The sequence below is a fragment of the Antedon bifida genome, chromosome 6, assembly GCF_963402885.1.
Source record: "Antedon bifida chromosome 6, ecAntBifi1.1, whole genome shotgun sequence".
NCBI lineage: Eukaryota > Metazoa > Echinodermata > Crinoidea > Comatulida > Antedonidae > Antedon > Antedon bifida.
This window is the reverse complement of record NC_136231.1, coordinates 98,192-116,636: the sequence shown is the minus strand read 5'-3', so window position 1 is coordinate 116,636 and position 18,445 is coordinate 98,192. Positions and strand designations below refer to the sequence as shown.

At 31.9% G+C, this 18,445-nt stretch overlaps 2 protein-coding genes across 3 annotated transcripts; one reads left to right on the top strand and one right to left on the bottom strand.

The window, feature by feature from the left end:
- The first annotated feature begins 100 nt into the window (after positions 1-100).
- On the top strand, positions 101-2,683 carry LOC144845290 (gamma-interferon-inducible lysosomal thiol reductase-like). 2 transcript variants are annotated; one of them, XR_013612531.1, is made up of 6 exons: positions 101-343; positions 773-964; positions 1,205-1,372; positions 1,706-1,852; positions 2,269-2,522; positions 2,579-2,683. XR_013612531.1 is itself a non-coding variant. In XM_078702493.1 (5 exons), exons 1-5 carry the CDS (start codon positions 224-226, stop codon positions 2,392-2,394), a joined length of 753 nt encoding a protein of 250 aa, XP_078558619.1. In that variant the 5' UTR covers positions 101-223; the 3' UTR covers positions 2,395-2,683. The 2 variants fall into 2 exon arrangements, 1 of the variants encoding a protein (XP_078558619.1); XM_078702493.1 differs by having other exon boundaries at positions 2,269-2,683.
- LOC144844952 (receptor-type tyrosine-protein phosphatase epsilon-like) lies at positions 1,559-17,634 on the bottom strand. The gene is made up of 24 exons (XM_078702068.1): positions 17,568-17,634; positions 17,161-17,277; positions 16,574-16,687; positions 16,361-16,477; positions 16,087-16,179; positions 15,724-15,849; positions 12,336-12,446; positions 10,391-10,508; positions 9,872-9,987; positions 9,578-9,753; positions 9,299-9,386; positions 8,926-9,005; positions 8,175-8,309; positions 7,791-7,910; positions 7,190-7,335; positions 6,689-6,824; positions 6,384-6,533; positions 6,095-6,194; positions 5,779-5,849; positions 5,467-5,595; positions 4,903-5,034; positions 4,525-4,682; positions 4,185-4,320; positions 1,559-3,913 (listed from the first exon to the last, which is right to left on the bottom strand). Exons 1-24 carry the CDS (start codon positions 17,632-17,634, stop codon positions 3,794-3,796), a joined length of 2,856 nt encoding a protein of 951 aa, XP_078558194.1. The 3' UTR covers positions 1,559-3,793.
- Between the last annotated feature and the right edge of the window lie 811 nt (positions 17,635-18,445).

Sequence of the window (18,445 nt, the reverse complement as noted above, 5' to 3'; positions counted from 1 at the left end):
CAAACAACAATATATGTACGTATAAAAAAAAAATATATAACATATAACGTCTGGGTTAAACAGACTACAAATTGTGAGCATGTGACTCTGTCAATGTATTTATCAGGTGATCAAGCAGTTTATAAACAGCAAACACTCAACAGGAATTCGCATACATATCGTCAACTCCAACAAGTTATTTGCAAGTTATTTTGTGTTTTTGTTTGTGAAACATTATAAGGATATGTCGAAGTTTTGTTTAATACTAGTAGCAGGCCTTTATTGTTCTGTAATTTCAGCAAAAGTATGCAATTTACCACCGAGTGAATGGTGTTCAACAAATGAGATTTCTATAGCCTGTCAGGTTGGTAGGCCTTTGGTTTGTCTGAAGTTAGACCGTTAAAATAATGAAAAATAGGCCACATACAGTACAATACAGGTTCATGACACTAAACTATATTGAACGATCAATGCTACTCTAAGTGGAGTTTTGAAATGCCATATGCGACCAGTAGGGTCTAACTTTAAACTGACTGTTGAGTCTCCGCTCTTTTATATTATATACTGTATTATAAAATTAAAATATATATATTTTTATATACTTGCCAGTAGCTTGCTATTTTAGTTAGACTTATATATACTGTATATATATTTATTTTAAGATTATTTATTAAGAATTATATTGTGTTTTAAATATTTTATATATCTCTTTTTGTCCTTGAAATAAATAAAATTGAAAAAAAAAATTATTTACTTTATATGTCAGATTTTATTTTGTTTCTATATTATATAGGTTGAGAAACAGTGCAGTGAATGGTTAGAAAATGGATCAAAGGCAGCACCACCAGTGAATGTGGCCCTTTACTATGAATCCCTCTGCCCTGGTTGCAAGGAGTTCATTGCAGATCAGCTACGACCAACTTGGATGAAATTAGGATCAACTGGAATTCTTAATGTCACACTTGTCCCATATGGCAATGCTAAAGTAAGCTTACCTTGTTATCAAAATTAATACTTCTGTTTGTATACAAACCCTTTTTTTAAAAAAGTTGAATCTAGGCTTAACTGAGCGTATAACTTGATGACAAATAACAAAACAGTATTTTTTAGAGTTAGAGACATTAGATGTCCAGATCAGCAGTTGATCGGTTGTTCATGGTTGGTTCAGATTTATTGTAAAATATGTATACTCCATGATTATGTTTGAATATGTTCATATCATCAGGAACAGAAAGTAGGAGATCTTTGGCAGTTTGATTGTCAACATGGTGAGAGAGAATGTGCTGGTAACATTATGGAAACATGTGTCTTGTCTTTGACAAAATTTGACATTGCTGCTCCTGTCATTTTCTGCATGGAAGCAACTGAAGATCCAGCCATGGCAGCCAAAAGGGTAATTCAGCAAGTTCACTTCTGTATTTTCAGTCAACTCTCCTAAAAATGGACACAATTTGGTTGCCATTCCGGTTCCTTTATTCTTTTGTATTTTAAAATAGGAATTCATAGAAAATGCTTGTTTTAGGAGAATGTAATTAGTTCTTGTAGAATTTGTTGTAGACATCTGACAATTAAACAACTATAATTCTATAAAAAAAAACTTTATTAATGAATTTAAGCTTTTCTGTCAAAACTGCATTAACAATAGGGTTGATATTTCAATACACACACATATATTGCAATTTATACAAACTTTCCTTAAAACTTTGTTTAAATTTCTTTTGTTTAGTGCCTACAACAGGAAGGCGTTGATGTAAATCCAGTATTGCAATGTGCTAATAGCACTATGGGTAATACCCTGGAACACAAGATGGCGGTGTTGACTGACGCATTAAACCCTCCTCACCAATATACACCTTGGATCACTTTAAATGGAGTAAGTGTCTTTTCTATGCTTTAAAATAGTTAAGTCAATACAGACCTAGACATTTAGAAAAGAGTGCTCAGAGGCTGGACATGGTTTTAAAACTTGTACATCAAAATGTAAAAGTAATCAGCAAGATAATAATGGGGTAAACACAATGCCTCATACAATAAAGATTTAGAAAAATTATTCAAATGTTAAGCATAAATTACATAATAAAAGTTACCAAAATGTAAAAGTAAAAAACAAGATATAAAAGTCTACAGGACTAAATACTAATTTACATTAACTTTATATACAACTTTAAAAACGTAAAGGCCGTTTCCTACTGAGTAATTTCTTTTTTTTTATGAATTCAAATCTTATTTTATGTAGTACTATGTTTGAATATTTAAAAAACACTGTTTTTACATGAATCTTTATTTTAGATGCATACTTCCAGCATTCAACAGAAAGCAACAACAGACCTGCTAACACTTGTATGTGGTGCATACACAGGATCTAAACCCAGTGCTTGTACTAACATGAATGACTTGAAAATTACCTACAAGTAATAATAACCACAGCATACTTAAATCATTCCAATATAAGACATTATCATTCATAGTATTTGTATTGCATATATTATAATCTGTCTATACTGCCTAATATTATATAGAATATATTTCTCAAAATTAAAATTGTATATTAACCTTTATTACTAAAATGTCTGCTGTTGGGATGTCATATCCAAACATTTTTATTTGTAAAATGTGATCAAATATAATTATTAAGACTACCTCTAATAATATGTTGTACTGTATTCATTATCAAAGTAAATAATTAAATGTGTTGCAATATGTATATGCTCCTGTGTAATGTCTCTTGAATAAAAGCTTAGAATAATTGTTTTTGAATACTACTTAGACGAATCTGGGTACTGGTATGTTAATTTGTGCAGTATCATAGGCAACTTCTCTAATACAATGTCACATATGCATCACATTAACATAATACAGACATTACTTATGAGACATACTGTATCGATACATAATATGTACTAATACAGTATATATTCTGGACAGTAGATATACGGTACAGAGAATAGGGTGAATAGCTTTGCAATTTTGTAATAGCAAAGGTATTGCATTTATAATCATTTAGATTTCTATTTCATGAATGTTAGATCGTTTGCAATTGTTATTATAAATCGTAAAGCTTAACCAAAATTATCTTTTCATTGCAATAGTAAAATACGATAATCATATTGTTTGACCTTTGCAAACGTGATTTTATAATTAATATTCGTGATTTTCAGATAATTAACATGTTTATTTTTGTAAAAAAAAACACTAGGCATAAAATGTTTACATGGTGTAACGATGACAGTACTATTTTCACATTGAGAAACTTCGGTATAGAATATGTTGATGTAAATACAGTTGATAGATCTTACTAAATAAATCGTTAAATAATGAATCGATAAATAATGCAATTGTTTGTGTGCAGTAAATTGCCTTGAAGCAACAATGATTTGACTTTTCTTTTTCCTTTGAGGTCATATTATATTTACACAAAGCAAAACAGATAGTATGTTTATTGTACGCTGCCATAAATCTATTTGTGGAATTGAATTCAATAGACTTTATACTTGTTATTACCACCATTGTATAGATAGTCGCTTTATGATTGTACTACGGAGTGTACTGAACCATTGTGATAGTCCATCGATTGCGATTGGTTAAATTGCTTAAATTTCGTTTACGTCGCTGCGTTATTTCCTATGGAAACCAAGCTTAAGGTAGAATGGGTGGGTAGGTAGGTATAAATAAGACTTTTTTTCAAATCCAACAATTTACAATTCGATACAACTTTGCATTTGTCAGGATCATGTCTACTAATGCTTTCCAACAAAACATATTGATTTCGAATGTTTTCTTGAAGTTGTTTAAATGTTGATGATGTTGATGAAGATTACATGTTCATAGCATTTTCGTAATCGGTGTTTCCGTCGAACGTGTTTTTGACATTCTCATAGATATCGAAAGCACTCAGCTGCTCTAGGATTGTTGCGTAAATAAAATGATACTGCGTCTATTAAAAAAAAGAACAATATTAAAACTATGAAACTGTTTTGGTTTTTTTAGTCCTGGTCTACTACTTGTTACAAAAATAGAAGACTTAAAATAACTTCTTTTAAACTTACAGTATTCCGTTATCATAATTTCATGTACACGGTACAGTCCGAAAGATAAATCGCGTCGAGTGGGAACCAAGCTTAAGATGAGCGATTTAGGATTGATGTCGAAAAACAATCATTGGTGAATTCAATCCAATGGTTAAAAGGTAACTTAAATAGGCCTACCTGTGTTTCTACCATACCGGTTCTATTTCGTCGCAGAATCTTGACAGCTTGGTACACATCAACTGACTGAATCTGCTTCAGTGTTTGTAGACATGATAAGGTAGCACAGAAGGTACCACTTCTACCAACACCATCCCTAGAGTAAGAACGATAACACTAATCAATGTTACCATATTATAGTACGGTATCACCATATTAATACAGTAACCGTATTGCATGAAGTTTGAAATGAATCATGAATTAAACCCACGGAAATATTTATACTGAAACTGTGGGTTGTGCGTTAATCTTTTAAACTGTGTTTTAAGTTATATCAATATAAAAAGGAATCCTTGCTTACATGCATTGTACAAGGATAGCTTTGTCTCCACATGCGTCTTGAGCTTTGAGTACGGCAGATACCAAGTCCAATAAAGCTCGACAAGATGTAGGAACATCGCTATCACCGGGCCAGGCGTGAAATTGAAATATCTTCACTGATTGCCTTGAGCCAACAGCCTAAACATTTGTTATCATAGTGTATGTTTAAATCTTTCCATCATCATCATATATCAGATATATATATATAACATCAGCGATTAGTAAAAAAACATAAAAAAACATAATGATGAAACTGAATAAATTGACGGTGATGTAATTTGACCGAATAGCTAAGCCTTTAAAGACTTTCATTTGTACCGTTTAAAGGACAAGAAAGCACAATAGAATATTCAATTACCTTTGTTTGAGATAGCTTTCCAACCGTCATATTCCACACAGTCACATTGCTGGTGTACGTCTCTTTTGATATGTAATTGACGATGGTGTTTGGTAAAGCTAAAGTTTGGTCCGACCAATAAGGCATAAAACCCTTTAAAGTAAAATTGATAAATACAATTTCAAATCATCTCTAAGGAACTATATCTAGGCTACATAGACTTTAACAATATATGTATTTTCAGCAAGGCAGAAAACAACTTTGCTTGACTACAGTACCTTATTTATACAGATTGAGATTTTTAGGTATTTGTATTCATTTTTATCTAGCTGTTAAAGTTATTAACCTGGACTCTAAGAGCAGAATGTGAATGGAGCACCTTACCGAAAATTCTTAGAGTGGAACTAGAGGCAGGCTAACATGGCAACAATTTTTACATCAAAGGGAATTGTAACCTAACATTATCGCGTTTGTACAACTCTAAACGTTTGCTTTGTGATTGTATTTTGAGCCAACAATGAGCAAATTTAATTTATAACTAATGTGCTAACGACATATTGAATACTATGCGTCAATGTACGATACCTCAGTAGCTTGATCAGACAGGCACACAATATTACAACACTCGTATTCCAATATCAGTCTCCAGAAGTCGTCCAACGTGTTCTCCAATGGCGCTTGTGTGGCGATGAATGCATCTTTTTTTAAGGCACTCTAATTAAGTAAAAACAAACGTATTGTCAATAGAGAAACAAGTCATGTATAGAGGAAATCACTCAATCATTAAATTCAATCTTGCCTGTATCTCATTTTATTTTTGAAAATGGATAGATATATTGTAAAGGCGATTTGTAATTATCGTATTTACAAAATTACTAATAATATGCCGTAACTTACATCGAAGAATGAAGCGTTGATATAGTCTGACACGTTTTCCCCACTAGAAAGCATCGGTCTGTTTGAGGTCACTACAAAAAGTAAATAATGGTGTATCTTCCAACATATTGGCCTCTATTTTATAAGGTTGCAGATCTATCACTATTGAACATTCTATTACTTTTACACATTGAGTATACTTGTTGACGTCATTAAAACAAGTTTAGCAATTCCACATTTCAATTATCAGTCAATAGGAAATATGCTATATTTAGGCAATTGAAAGTTCTAAATATGATGTTAAATTAAATCATCTTTGGTAAGTGTGTGTAATTACCTGGTACTCTTTCTTCGTAGCGATTCTTTGAGGCATTTTCGTGGGACAGACCTGTCTTCATTTGATTGCGACTAAACACGGGTGACAGGCTGTCAAGAAGCTAAAAATAAAAGCTTATACTTTGTTAATATAACATCGGCCTACACCGTTCAATAGTATTATACCAAATTTAACAAACATTGACTTCTACTACTAGTACTGTACAACTTGCTCTAATTGTTTTAATCTTTAAGTCTTATTTATATATTTATTTATTTATTTGTTGTTTTATAAATAAACATCGCCTGACCTGAAATTGTACTTGAATCTGGGAGAAGCCTGTTCCTGGATTTTGAATTTGTAACTTTTCAAATTCAGCTCTGAACTTCATTGCTGGAATTAAGGTGTTGCCACTAAGAGATTCGTCCAAAACAGCTTCATATACAAATATGTATTGATCCTAAAAACATAAAAATATAAATGTAGAATGTTTTCTGTCATTATTCTTTATATGAAGTAACCTGACAATAAAGCTCATTTAAAGTAAAAGCACATTCTGAAAAATCTTGGGTTCAAAAAAGTTATTTAATTAGAATGAATGAGTCTCAAACTTACACCTGTCTGTACCATGTTAGGCCGTCTTTCTCGCATTTCCTTCACATAGTTGTATATATCAACACATTGTTCTTCTTTAGCCATTTCCAACATTGACCAAATCGTCATAAAAGCACCGGTTCGACCAGCTCCAGCACTGCAAATCAAATTATTGAACGAATGTTCAGGTATGTTTGACAAAACTGTTATTTTACTTACTTCACTTTGGTAAAAGGAAGGAATACGATTTTATTCTCTAGATTAAAATATGTTACTCCATCTTTATCACATTTTCATATTGTAGAAGTGTCATAGTCAAGTTTGCTAAATGCTATTATTTATTAAGTTTACGTTTAAATCAGTTGGAAACCGTCAGATCTCTATACTTTAGTGGTCAGAACCCAGCACTTAATGAGTGCATCTCTGTAATAAATACCCGGTCAGAACGGTAGGCCTACAATTAAATTTCTGTTCGTTGGATACATCTCATATTCATGAATTGAAATAATACAATATTTTTACCTGCAGTGTACAAGTATTGGACCTTCAGAGTACAATGTTTTTATCTCTCTTATCAATTGACAAACGTCTTGAGAATTCTGGGGCACATATTTGTCAGGCCAGCCTTTGAACTGTAGTTGATGAACTTTGCGTTTTGGACTGTTTGCCTGTTTTTAATAAAAAAAAAATTATACTGTTAACTTCATAAAGAGTAGAATAAAAATTATTATGTGTTTTTTTTTATTTGTTCTTTCGTTCAATAAAATGTAATGACTGTACATTAATGAAAGTGACATTTCGATTTCGAAATAAATTTGATTGGAATCGGTTATGCCTATTTTTTTGTAGGGAAATTTCTGAAATGATAATATAGCCTATAATAGCATAAAAAAGGAATACACGATGTTAAACTATATTGAATATATCTCTAGATATTTTTTTTTCTTTATGTGGGATCATCCCACTTTTATATATCTCTAGATATAGTATTCACAGTTCATTTGTAAAAAGTGCCCTATATAACATTTGTATGTGGTGTGTCAAAATGTTTTTCAGGTTTGTTTTAATGAGAGAAGAGTGAAATTTCACTTCAGCAAATTTTCGTTACAGTTAAACATCTTACCTTATACACATTAAATGTTCTAATATCATAGCTTGACAGTTCGACGGCGTTTATAAACGTTACAGCAACTGAATCATACATCGTACTAAACTGATCTGGCCAGTATTGAACACATTTCCTCTTTAAAAAGAGTACAAATTAATGTTAATAGGCTATAGTTGCAAATAATTTTGATTGAAAAGTTTTTTCAAATTTTTGTATTATTTACTAATAATTTGGGAAAATGTCCAAGGGCCCAACAAAGAAGTAAAAACGCCTATAAATAACAACTATATAAATTCATGCAAACAATTAAGGTTGGTTGATTTAGGAAAAAAGCGATATGATTATAAAGTAACGTTGTTGAGAAAGTCATTATCTGGATAATCAAAAGGTACTACGTACTTTGTCAACTTCTATCAGGTTTGTCAACATAATGATCATATGGACATTCTCCTGCCAGATAAGCTTCCAGAAGTCGTCCAGTGTCGTTGAATTCGGACCCTGTGCTGCTATAAATTGTTGTTGGTCTTTGTAACCCTGCATAAGATTTTTTATAATTATCATTACACAAGCGATTCAATGACAATAATTCATAAGATTGTTATATTACTACGTAAATTGTGTCTGTGTGTATTGTACACAATAACATAGACCTACAATTGATAATATGAAATAGATTGTAATTATAATATTATTATCCTTATTATTTATTACACGATTCTCAGTTTTCGCACTCATGTCCAAAACTTAAATCTAGATAATATCATAATTCAAAAGAAATTACTATTTGTAACATTGTGACAAAACTTCGTTGGTTAATTTTACCTCATCTAAAATATTAAATGTATTAAAACTAGTATTATGGCCGATTATGAGATGCATCATTGTTGTGTCATAAATGACTAAGCTTTCTCTCTTTCAGTGCAAATAATACGGTAAAGAAAGTTTGAACTTAGGTATTCATGCAAACACAATAAAACAGACTAGTCATTACACATAAATGGAACGAGTATTATTAAAGTTGTGTTAGAGATAAGGAAGTATAGATAAATTGTTGCATTAGTTGCATATACCAATCCCAACATTTATTGTAAACCGATACAAATCTTTTAAAGCGATGTTAAATTATTATAAACTATACTGTAATACTTGCCGGTATGTAACATGCGTTGATATAATCTTTGCGAGGTCCTTCCCCTGGTCTCGTATTGAGAATTATACGACTGTGATCATCTATGAAGGAAACATTACCACTTTTAGTGTTTCAATCATCATTATTATTGTGTCTTGTTTCACATTGTAGGCCTAATTACGTTGGCACTTGATTGTAGACCTACTAAGTTTCAAACAATCAATCATACATTAATCCTTTTGGGGAGCATATTACGATTCATGCAAATCAAAGTGATACGTAATACAATAAGAAAATAATACATAATGCTCTCGACATATTCTACAGGCTGCATGACAATGGGCTACCTAACAATTGCTAATTAATATACTATAATTGCTATCAAACTACATACATGGGACTATGTTCCTGTATCGATTTTTCTTTAGATTATACTCTTGGTGTGCAACGGTTGCCAGATGAATCAGATTTTCTGGAAAGCTCTAAATATAACCAATTTAAAATAGAATCAGACAAATTAAATAACTCGTGATACCAAGTACAAAAAAAACAGAAGTTTTATAATGTAATAAACAAGTTGGTCTGTCCTAGACTGAGATAGATATATATGTGTTTATGTATAGTATTTCTGTGAACAGTATACACACTCATAGTATAATTTATACCGTAATACCTTCCATTCAATCTTTAGTTGACCAGATTCTTTTCTACTACGTACATATTCCGTAAGAGCTGAAAGTGGAATCGGTCGCGAATCGAAAGCCTGCATTACAGGCTCGTCGTTTGGTAGCTCTAACCCTTCATTTACTTGCCCGTCTATTTCTTCGACATTAGGTCTATTGACAGTTTCTAAATAAGAATGTATAATACAAAACTCAATTACATTATATATTACTATGTATTACAGAGGTATATAAATTATGCAGCAATCACATCAAATTAGTAGAATAAAGTTTTAAATCTGTACCTCTTTTGGATTTCGTAGACCGCATTCCTGGTTTGATGGGAGAAATAGGATTTTCTTCTTGTGCGACACTTTGTAATCCAATACCGTCACTTGTTTCATTTTCATCCTTCAAATTTCTGAAAACAATACAAATATCATCTTTTTAAATGTATATATGTTTTGAAAAACTATATAATATTTAGGTGTACTTGTAGAAATAAACAGTTAACAAGTTAACAATCTAAAATCATTCTCTCCTTGGATTATATGCTATTATCTCTATGCCACGATATGCATGCTAACAAAAAGAGTTTTCACTAGGTTTAGGACTGTTGCTATTTAAATTTGATATAAAATATTGTATCAATAACGTTCTCGTTATTATTTGATATAAATATATAAAGCCATGGTTGTAGTAAACAAAGTTGTAGTAGTAGGTATGCTTTCTCGAAAATCCCTCATTCATCAATAGCATACAGAAAACCAACATAATATATACTTGTACGTATTTTCTCTTTTCTCAGATATTGTTTAACTAACCTTCTTTTCCGCAATAGAATGATAATAACTACAATCATCAGTAGAATTAATGCAGCTGTAACAGCAGCCACTATAACATATATCACACTATCATCGCTATTGTCTTCTGTTGGTTGATCTAAATTAATGGTAATTAATAATTGAATGACTGCCTTAATCAAGTTTCAATTTTATTGTCAAATACTGTAAATTTATTCCACAATCATACAAGTCACAAGTCACAAATCAGTTTATTTTGATCCATAAATAAAACAAAAATACAAAGCAAAAAATATACAAAAGGACCAGGGAGACTTCCATTAAGGCTAAAAGCCGCATGCATGGAAGCCACCCGAACATTTTAAATAATATATAATTCTGTATATAATATAATTTAAAAATTAACAAATCATAAAATTAATAAAATCATATCAAGTCAGCAACAACCCATCTCTATTACATATATAACAATTTTGGATATAACATACATCATCATATTCTGAAATAAAATTATTTTTTAAATATGTAGAAAAACCTTTTAAAGAATGTGTATTTACCTTTTCAGTGATCAAATTGACAGTATTGTTAATTATTAACAAAAATACAATACAATTTTAAAATATGTAAAAAAACAGTAAACATTTAAACTTCAGTAAAAATCTTAAAACAGGATGCACATGATCAAGTGAAGTGAACACTTATCGTTTAAATTGCTTGAATTGAATTGAAATATATATTTACACTGGGTAACCTCTTCAGTCAAAGACTGGTCTCCCAGAGGGCCCAGTTGGTGATCAGTGGCTGTGATGTACTAATACACCGGGGTAACCCCCTACTCGTCTCGAAAGATGTACTAGGTTCTTTAAAGTGCACACGAGCTAGATGTGTACACTGGACCTACGGTTTATAGTCCTTATCCGAGAAGACTCGTTCTACCACCAGAACCATGGAGTGAGTGAGCCTCGAACCCCTGCCGATGTTATGGCTACGTAATTACGGTTCCACTGTCTTAACCGCTCGGCCACTCACTTATTGTTGTCTGATTACACAAGAAATTAATTGCTATGACGATTTACTATAGTTTAAACAATTAAAAAAAGGTGGGACTTGTAATTAATTATACATTTTAGTCTTCTGTATAGTCGTATCGCAGATATCCTGAATAGATAGCATCCTTTTTGTAGGCTTATGTTAAAAAAAGAATTCAAAATCACACCGAAGGATTATAATACTCGCACTGTCAGAACCCTGTCTAAAGCTCTGTCTACAAACCAGTTTGACAACAAAGTGTGATGTGCCCAAATATGGTAGTGATATGACATCATCGTGTCCATATATGGGTACATCACATTTGTTGTCCCATAAAGTTTGATATTGTAGACAGAGCTTTAGATTCAATAAGTTTACTACTAATAATGGCTTTCCTAAGTTGGGGAAAACTTAAAATGAACCAAATACTGTACCGTGCATTCATGTTTCACAAACATTCAACAACAACAAATGTATGGCAATATGATCATTTTCATTGTATAACATTATATCAATGGGATTAACTTGTTCTACTCATTCAAAGATATATCAACACAGAATACACTGATATCACTGTAACTTATATTGTATTGTAAATGGATGATATTGCAATTTCACACAATACCTATTAATAATTGTATGAAGGGTTAATTTATAATTTACTACAGGACAACTAATTCCAAAAAAATAAATACGTATTATCCTTATATAATAAGTTAATGTTCAAAGGAATGTATAATAACTGTGTAATCTACACACCATTGTATGTGCTACAATCGTCACCCGAAAATCCTTTATGACATGTGCATGTGTATCCCGGAGTATTGGTTAACTCGTTACAAGTTAGAGGAACAAGCTACATATATATCAACCACATAAAACATAATTATAAATGATGAGTTTCGATTTTACAACATTATTCCATGAGTATACATACCGTCGTACGTGCTACAATCATTACCCAAATACCCCTCAGGGCAGACACAAGTGTATCCCGAAGGATTGGTAGACACACATGTACCAGGTCCACATGGATTAGAGGAACAAGCTGCAAAGAAAAAAAACCACATAAACTGAATTACTGTAATTATAAATGATTAGTTGGCTTTACAAACTTTATTAACGAAAGGATAGTACATACCATTGTACGTGCTATTACAATCGTCACCCGAATAACCATCAGGGCAGACACAAGTGTATCCCGAAGGACTGGTAGACACACACGTACCAGGTCCACATGGACTAGAGAAACAAGCTGTAAAGAACAAAAACCACATAAACTGCATTACTGTAATTAATGATGAGTTGGTTTTACGTGCTACAATCGTCACCCGAATATCCATCAGGACATGTGCATTTGTAAAATGAAGGATTGGTAAACTCGGTACAAGTTCCAGGTCCACACGGGCTAGAGGAACAAGCTGTAAATAATACCAACCATATAAAAAGCATTAGTTATAACGAGTTTATTGGTTTTACCAACTTATATAATACTAAGGTGTACTTACCACTGTACGTGCTACAATTATCACCAGAATACCCATCAGGACAGACACATGTGTATCGATTGGTAAACTCGTTACAAGTTCCAGGTCCACACGGGCTAGAGGAACAAGCTGTAAATAATACCAACCATATAAAAAGCATTAGTTATAACGAGTTTATTGGTTTTACCAACTTATATAATACTAAGGTGTACTTACCACTGTACGTGCTACAATTATCACCAGAATACCCATCAGGACAGACACATGTGTATCGATTGGTAAACTCGTTACAAGTTCCAAGTCCACACGGGCTAGAGGAACAAGCTGTAAATAATACCAACCACATAAAAAGCATTAGTTATAATAAGTTTATTGGTTTTACCAACTTAGTCCCATTCCTAACGTTTTTTAGATCTAATTTAAGGTCACCAACTACATTGAATGTAAAATTAAATACTGTATGGTCCTATGCGATAACATTTTTCGTCTTATTTTATATGCATTATTTTTACAAAACGTCAACAATTGTAGGGAATTGGTCTTTAAGGTATATTTGCCACTGTACGTGCTACAATTATCACCAGAATACCCATCAGGACAGACACATGTGTATCGATTGGTAAAATCGTTACAAGTTCCAGGTCCACACGGGCTAGAGGAACAAGCTGCAATCACAGCAGTTGCTTTTCTGTAACAAAAAAACCTAAAACAAAATACCAAGACTACTAATAGACTATGATATTATTACTACAATATCAATTTTATTCATTTCATTTTGAACTTGTATTTCTATGTATCATCGCTATTATTCTTGCTTTTGATTTGTAAAAGAATTATTCATTTCGATAAATTAACGAAGGTGTACGTACCACTGTAGGTGCTACACTCGTCACCTGAAAACCCATCAGGACACGTACACATGTATCGTGAAGGATTAGTAAACCCATTGCAAGTGCCAGATCCGCATGGGTTAGAGAAACACGCTACAAATAACAACAAAACTAGTATTAAAGGAAAACAAAATAGTTGGTTAGTTCTATTTAATTTTTATTACTTGTCACTAAACAAAAAACCGTAAATAACTACTGGTAATATCATAATGATTATATATTATCAATTGTATACTATTATATCTCTACGCATAAAATACTCAGTGTTAGAGTTTCGAATTAATCATTCTTGTATAATGAATGAAAGTGTACCTACCATTGTACAGACTACAATATGCATCCAAATACCCTTCAGGACATGTACATTCGTATCGCGATGGATTGGTAAGTTCGTTACATGTGCCAGATCCACACGGACTAGATGAACAACCTGTAAGATGTATTTTATTTACTCAGTCAGGATCAGCTTACAAAATTAAAATGTTGCGTATTAATATTAATTCAGGTAAATTCAGAATTCCATTTACTTTCTGGTAAGTACATTTGTTTTGTATGTGGATTATAAATTTAAAAAGGAAAACAAATGATGTATTCAAAATGATAGATTAAGTCAATGAATTGTATAGGAACTTCGATTAGCAAAATTATGATTTTAAAAGTTATAAGATATATAAGTATTGATATAATTAAATTAAATTATCACAAAAATGAAATGGTAGAAGTTCAATTATGATGACTAGATGGTTCTCGAATACACAGTATAATTTCAGCGTAAAAAACCTGTTTTTTAAAATGTACGTAGCGCAGGACTATAATACATATCGTTTACAGAAAAGAATAAATAGACACGATGATTTATGTAGGCAACTAAAATGAGCACACTGGGAATTTCTTCCGAAAGAGAAGTCACAAAATGAGTTCAAATTTTTGATTTGTGTTTTTGTATATAACATTAGGGTTGAGGGATGAGGAAGAGGATGGGTACAAAGAGGAACAATTTTTAAATATATATTCTTTATCTACTCAGTAACGAAATATGTTTTCATGTTTTATAGGCTAATAAATAATATACCACTAAATACAGTAAAACATTTGCGATTTAATACTTTGGTAAATCTGTTACTGTCATAGTCGATTGAAATAGTAAAGTACATTTAACGATACACCACTACGACGTTTATATTGTTTGTAATTATTAATTAATACAGACGTTGAGAAGTTTATTTGTATATGTGTTTATATCTAACAGTACTCTCACTTATAGTAAGAAATTTGGGATTCAAATGGCGACCAAAGTATTGCAATACTATATCTACAGATTTTACGCTTATCCACAAGGACCCATACATTTTTGTGTTAAACCAAATAATTATACTCAGACTGAGAGATTGGAATGTTTCTTTCATCGCAAATCAATACATTTGTATAAATGTATATTAAATCTATCAAAATAGTATTTGTTAAAGAAAATCGGCCTGTCGTCAACATTATGATGCTCAAGCTGTTCAACCGATTTTCAGCTATTGAAAACATTTATCGTAGAAGGAGATAGGTAAATGGGAAGAATCCTCGTATGATTGTATGCGGGTATTTTTCAAGATGGACATCCATGGACGATCGGATAACACCCCTATTTGGGGCAAATCGTTGAACTTAAATTCGTTTTAATCGTCAATAACTAATTACATAACTCAATTTAATTAGTAAACTGGGTTACATCAGGTGGTTAAAATCAGTACCGAAAGTACGAACCAACTTTATTTACCATCGAGTGAAGTTAATTTTCTATTGAAAATTGTGTCCCTAGTTTTATTTATTAAATTGATTCTTTGGACCTGTATCTTAATGAGAAAATACTTAACCTCAACCACTGAGATTGAAGCTAATTAAACTACTTATTTTAGCCATGTTGTGATTTTTAAAATGTGAATTCACGAAATTTACCTACCGTCATACATCGGTCCCTCATACGTGTTACAGTTCTTGCCCGTGAAGCCAGTTGGACACGTGCAAGTGTAAACACCTGCATTTATAGAACATTCAAAACCTTGCGAACAGGAATTACTCACACAATCTGTCAAATTGAGTGTAGCACATGTCAGATCTTACAATGCATTTTATTTACTGCCATATAAATAGATACAATACATTCTAACAAAATCCAGTCTCAATATTTGTATACATTATTTTAAATCTTGTTTGAGAATTTGATATTGGAAAGTGTCACTCTGTTCTGTTTATGTGATTCTTCTTTTTACATTCCCAGCTCATATATAGATTATGTCACAAAGAATAAAAGTCTATTTCATACCACAGTTTGTCTCAGTTACACAGGAACATGTGTATCTTGTTGGATTTATGTACCAAGTGCATCTACTTTGTGGACAAGTGCTATCATAACATGCTGCAAAATAATATTACAGTTGAATAGAACTAATTGTAACTATAGTTCTTCTGTATAGTTCAACCAGGGAAAAGTGATTTTATTCTTCTCTGGTTTAACGATATTTCAGTGTAGTTCATATTGTTACTGTTCACGACATAAGGATTGCTTAAAAGAAGTAAAAAGAAAGAATAGATCTTACCATTATATATTTCACAATTGTTCCCTAAGTAACCATCGGGGCAGATGCATGCGAATGTATTCCCATTTAGTGGTAAGATGCAGGTGTATTCCATGGGACAGGGACTGAGATCACATACTATAATTAAACAAATTCAAACATTTAAAATAATTTGGTTTAATAATGAAAGAAGAATTGAATATTGTAGTATTATTATCAGAATGGCCATCTTACTTGTATTACATGCGTTATTGTCATAACCGGCAACATTACAATCACATTGGTATCCAGCTGGGATTGTGTACAAATTACAAGAACTTGAACTTAAACAACGATCATCAAAACAATCTGCAGTAAGAGTAAAGTAATGTGTAGACATGATGATAAAGTTATTGTGTTTTCTTCAAGTTACAATAAAATGGGATAAAACCTATTACTACATTATTATAATTACACAGAGAGAGAGGTATATAGTGGGGGCGGGGGAGAGGGTTGCATAATGAAATTATATGTTTTGCAAACTTACGTCAGATGAACCCGACCTACCACTGTATCACTTCCTGTGATAATTATTCCTTTAGACTTGACTTTTATAATAGTTAAAGTGCATGACAGAGGCCTACATTGATTATGAAAATTGTGGTCCGTTGGCAGTAATTTAGGATTTTGCTGGAGATGTAAACTACTTTAGTATAGACACGTATGCGCCTAACAGGCAATCTAGACATATACTCTTTGATTAATTGAACAAGCCTTCTTGTGAACAATCATAATTTAAATTGATTTGACCATCAACGTTAAGTATAAGAAACTCATCTTACAGTTAAAGACTTGGCAATTGATAATAGGTGCATAAAAATTGTTCGGACATTGGCACAATACTTCACCATTCGACATAGTACATAGTTCTCCTCCTGGACACGGATTTGGATAACAACCTTCAATAAAAATATGAATAAATTACATCTTATCATAGAGCCGAGAAGGAATAGTATACTTAAATAAAAAACTCACTGTACATGCCGAGTGTTACGTAGACAATACTAATTGTTTAGAAAAGATTTTGTATAACCAAACCTAACTTAACCTAACCAATAAACAGAAGAATAATGAAACATAGTTTCAATAGACCAGCCTATACATTGTATACATAAAATATAAGCTTGAAAAACACTGAATGCAATTATTTTCTTAATTGTCTTAAAACAATGTAATAAAATCACAATACCTTGACAGCGTACAAGAATAAACCTACAGATGAATATAAGGAAAACACTGGTAATTAATTTCCACATATTTAATTAACAAGCTGTATTTCACCTAATACCTATCCGCATATGATTTCGTTATTTAAATACATTGCAAATATTACACTAGTCACTTCCTTGTAGATTCATATGTTTATATAGCTCTTTGTTACTAAGTTCGTTCTTTGTATTAAATCTGTCAACTGTTTGATGTTATTTTTAGTACCGTTTTAAATAGACAAATACGCTCTCTGTCTGATATTGGTCTTTACATTGTTGGTTGTCTATAATACAAAATAAAGAAAATAATTACGTAGCTTGTGCATTGTTGTTTTAAATAGGGAAATACATGTGTATATATATATATATATGTATATATAAGACAGGACCACAATGTAAAACAGATACACTGTTATCTGATTGTTTTATCCTGTATAAATATATTATTTATTTATTATTATTATATGTAATAGTGAACTAATTGTATGAATACAGAGAAAACGAAAAATGATATAAAAAAATAAATATTAACATTAAATATACATGTGAGGTTACAGTATTAAATTGCTACTAAGCTTTCATAACAGTTATCACCAACATTTTTAGTCGCGGGACTCTACAGCTTACTATGTCGCTCGGTTAGTGGGTCGGTCGGTCGGTTGGTAAACAATAACTTGAGCTCGCGACTGCAGCCATGTATACGGCCTTGTTATTTTATATTCTTCTTCCCATTCTTCTTATTTTGCCTTCTTAAACGTTAGTGCAACCGTGTGTGATTTTGGCACGGTTCCTCATGTAAGAAAACAACATCATTAGGCCTAATGTGTATGTGCAGCCGATTCTGATACTATCAAGAGGT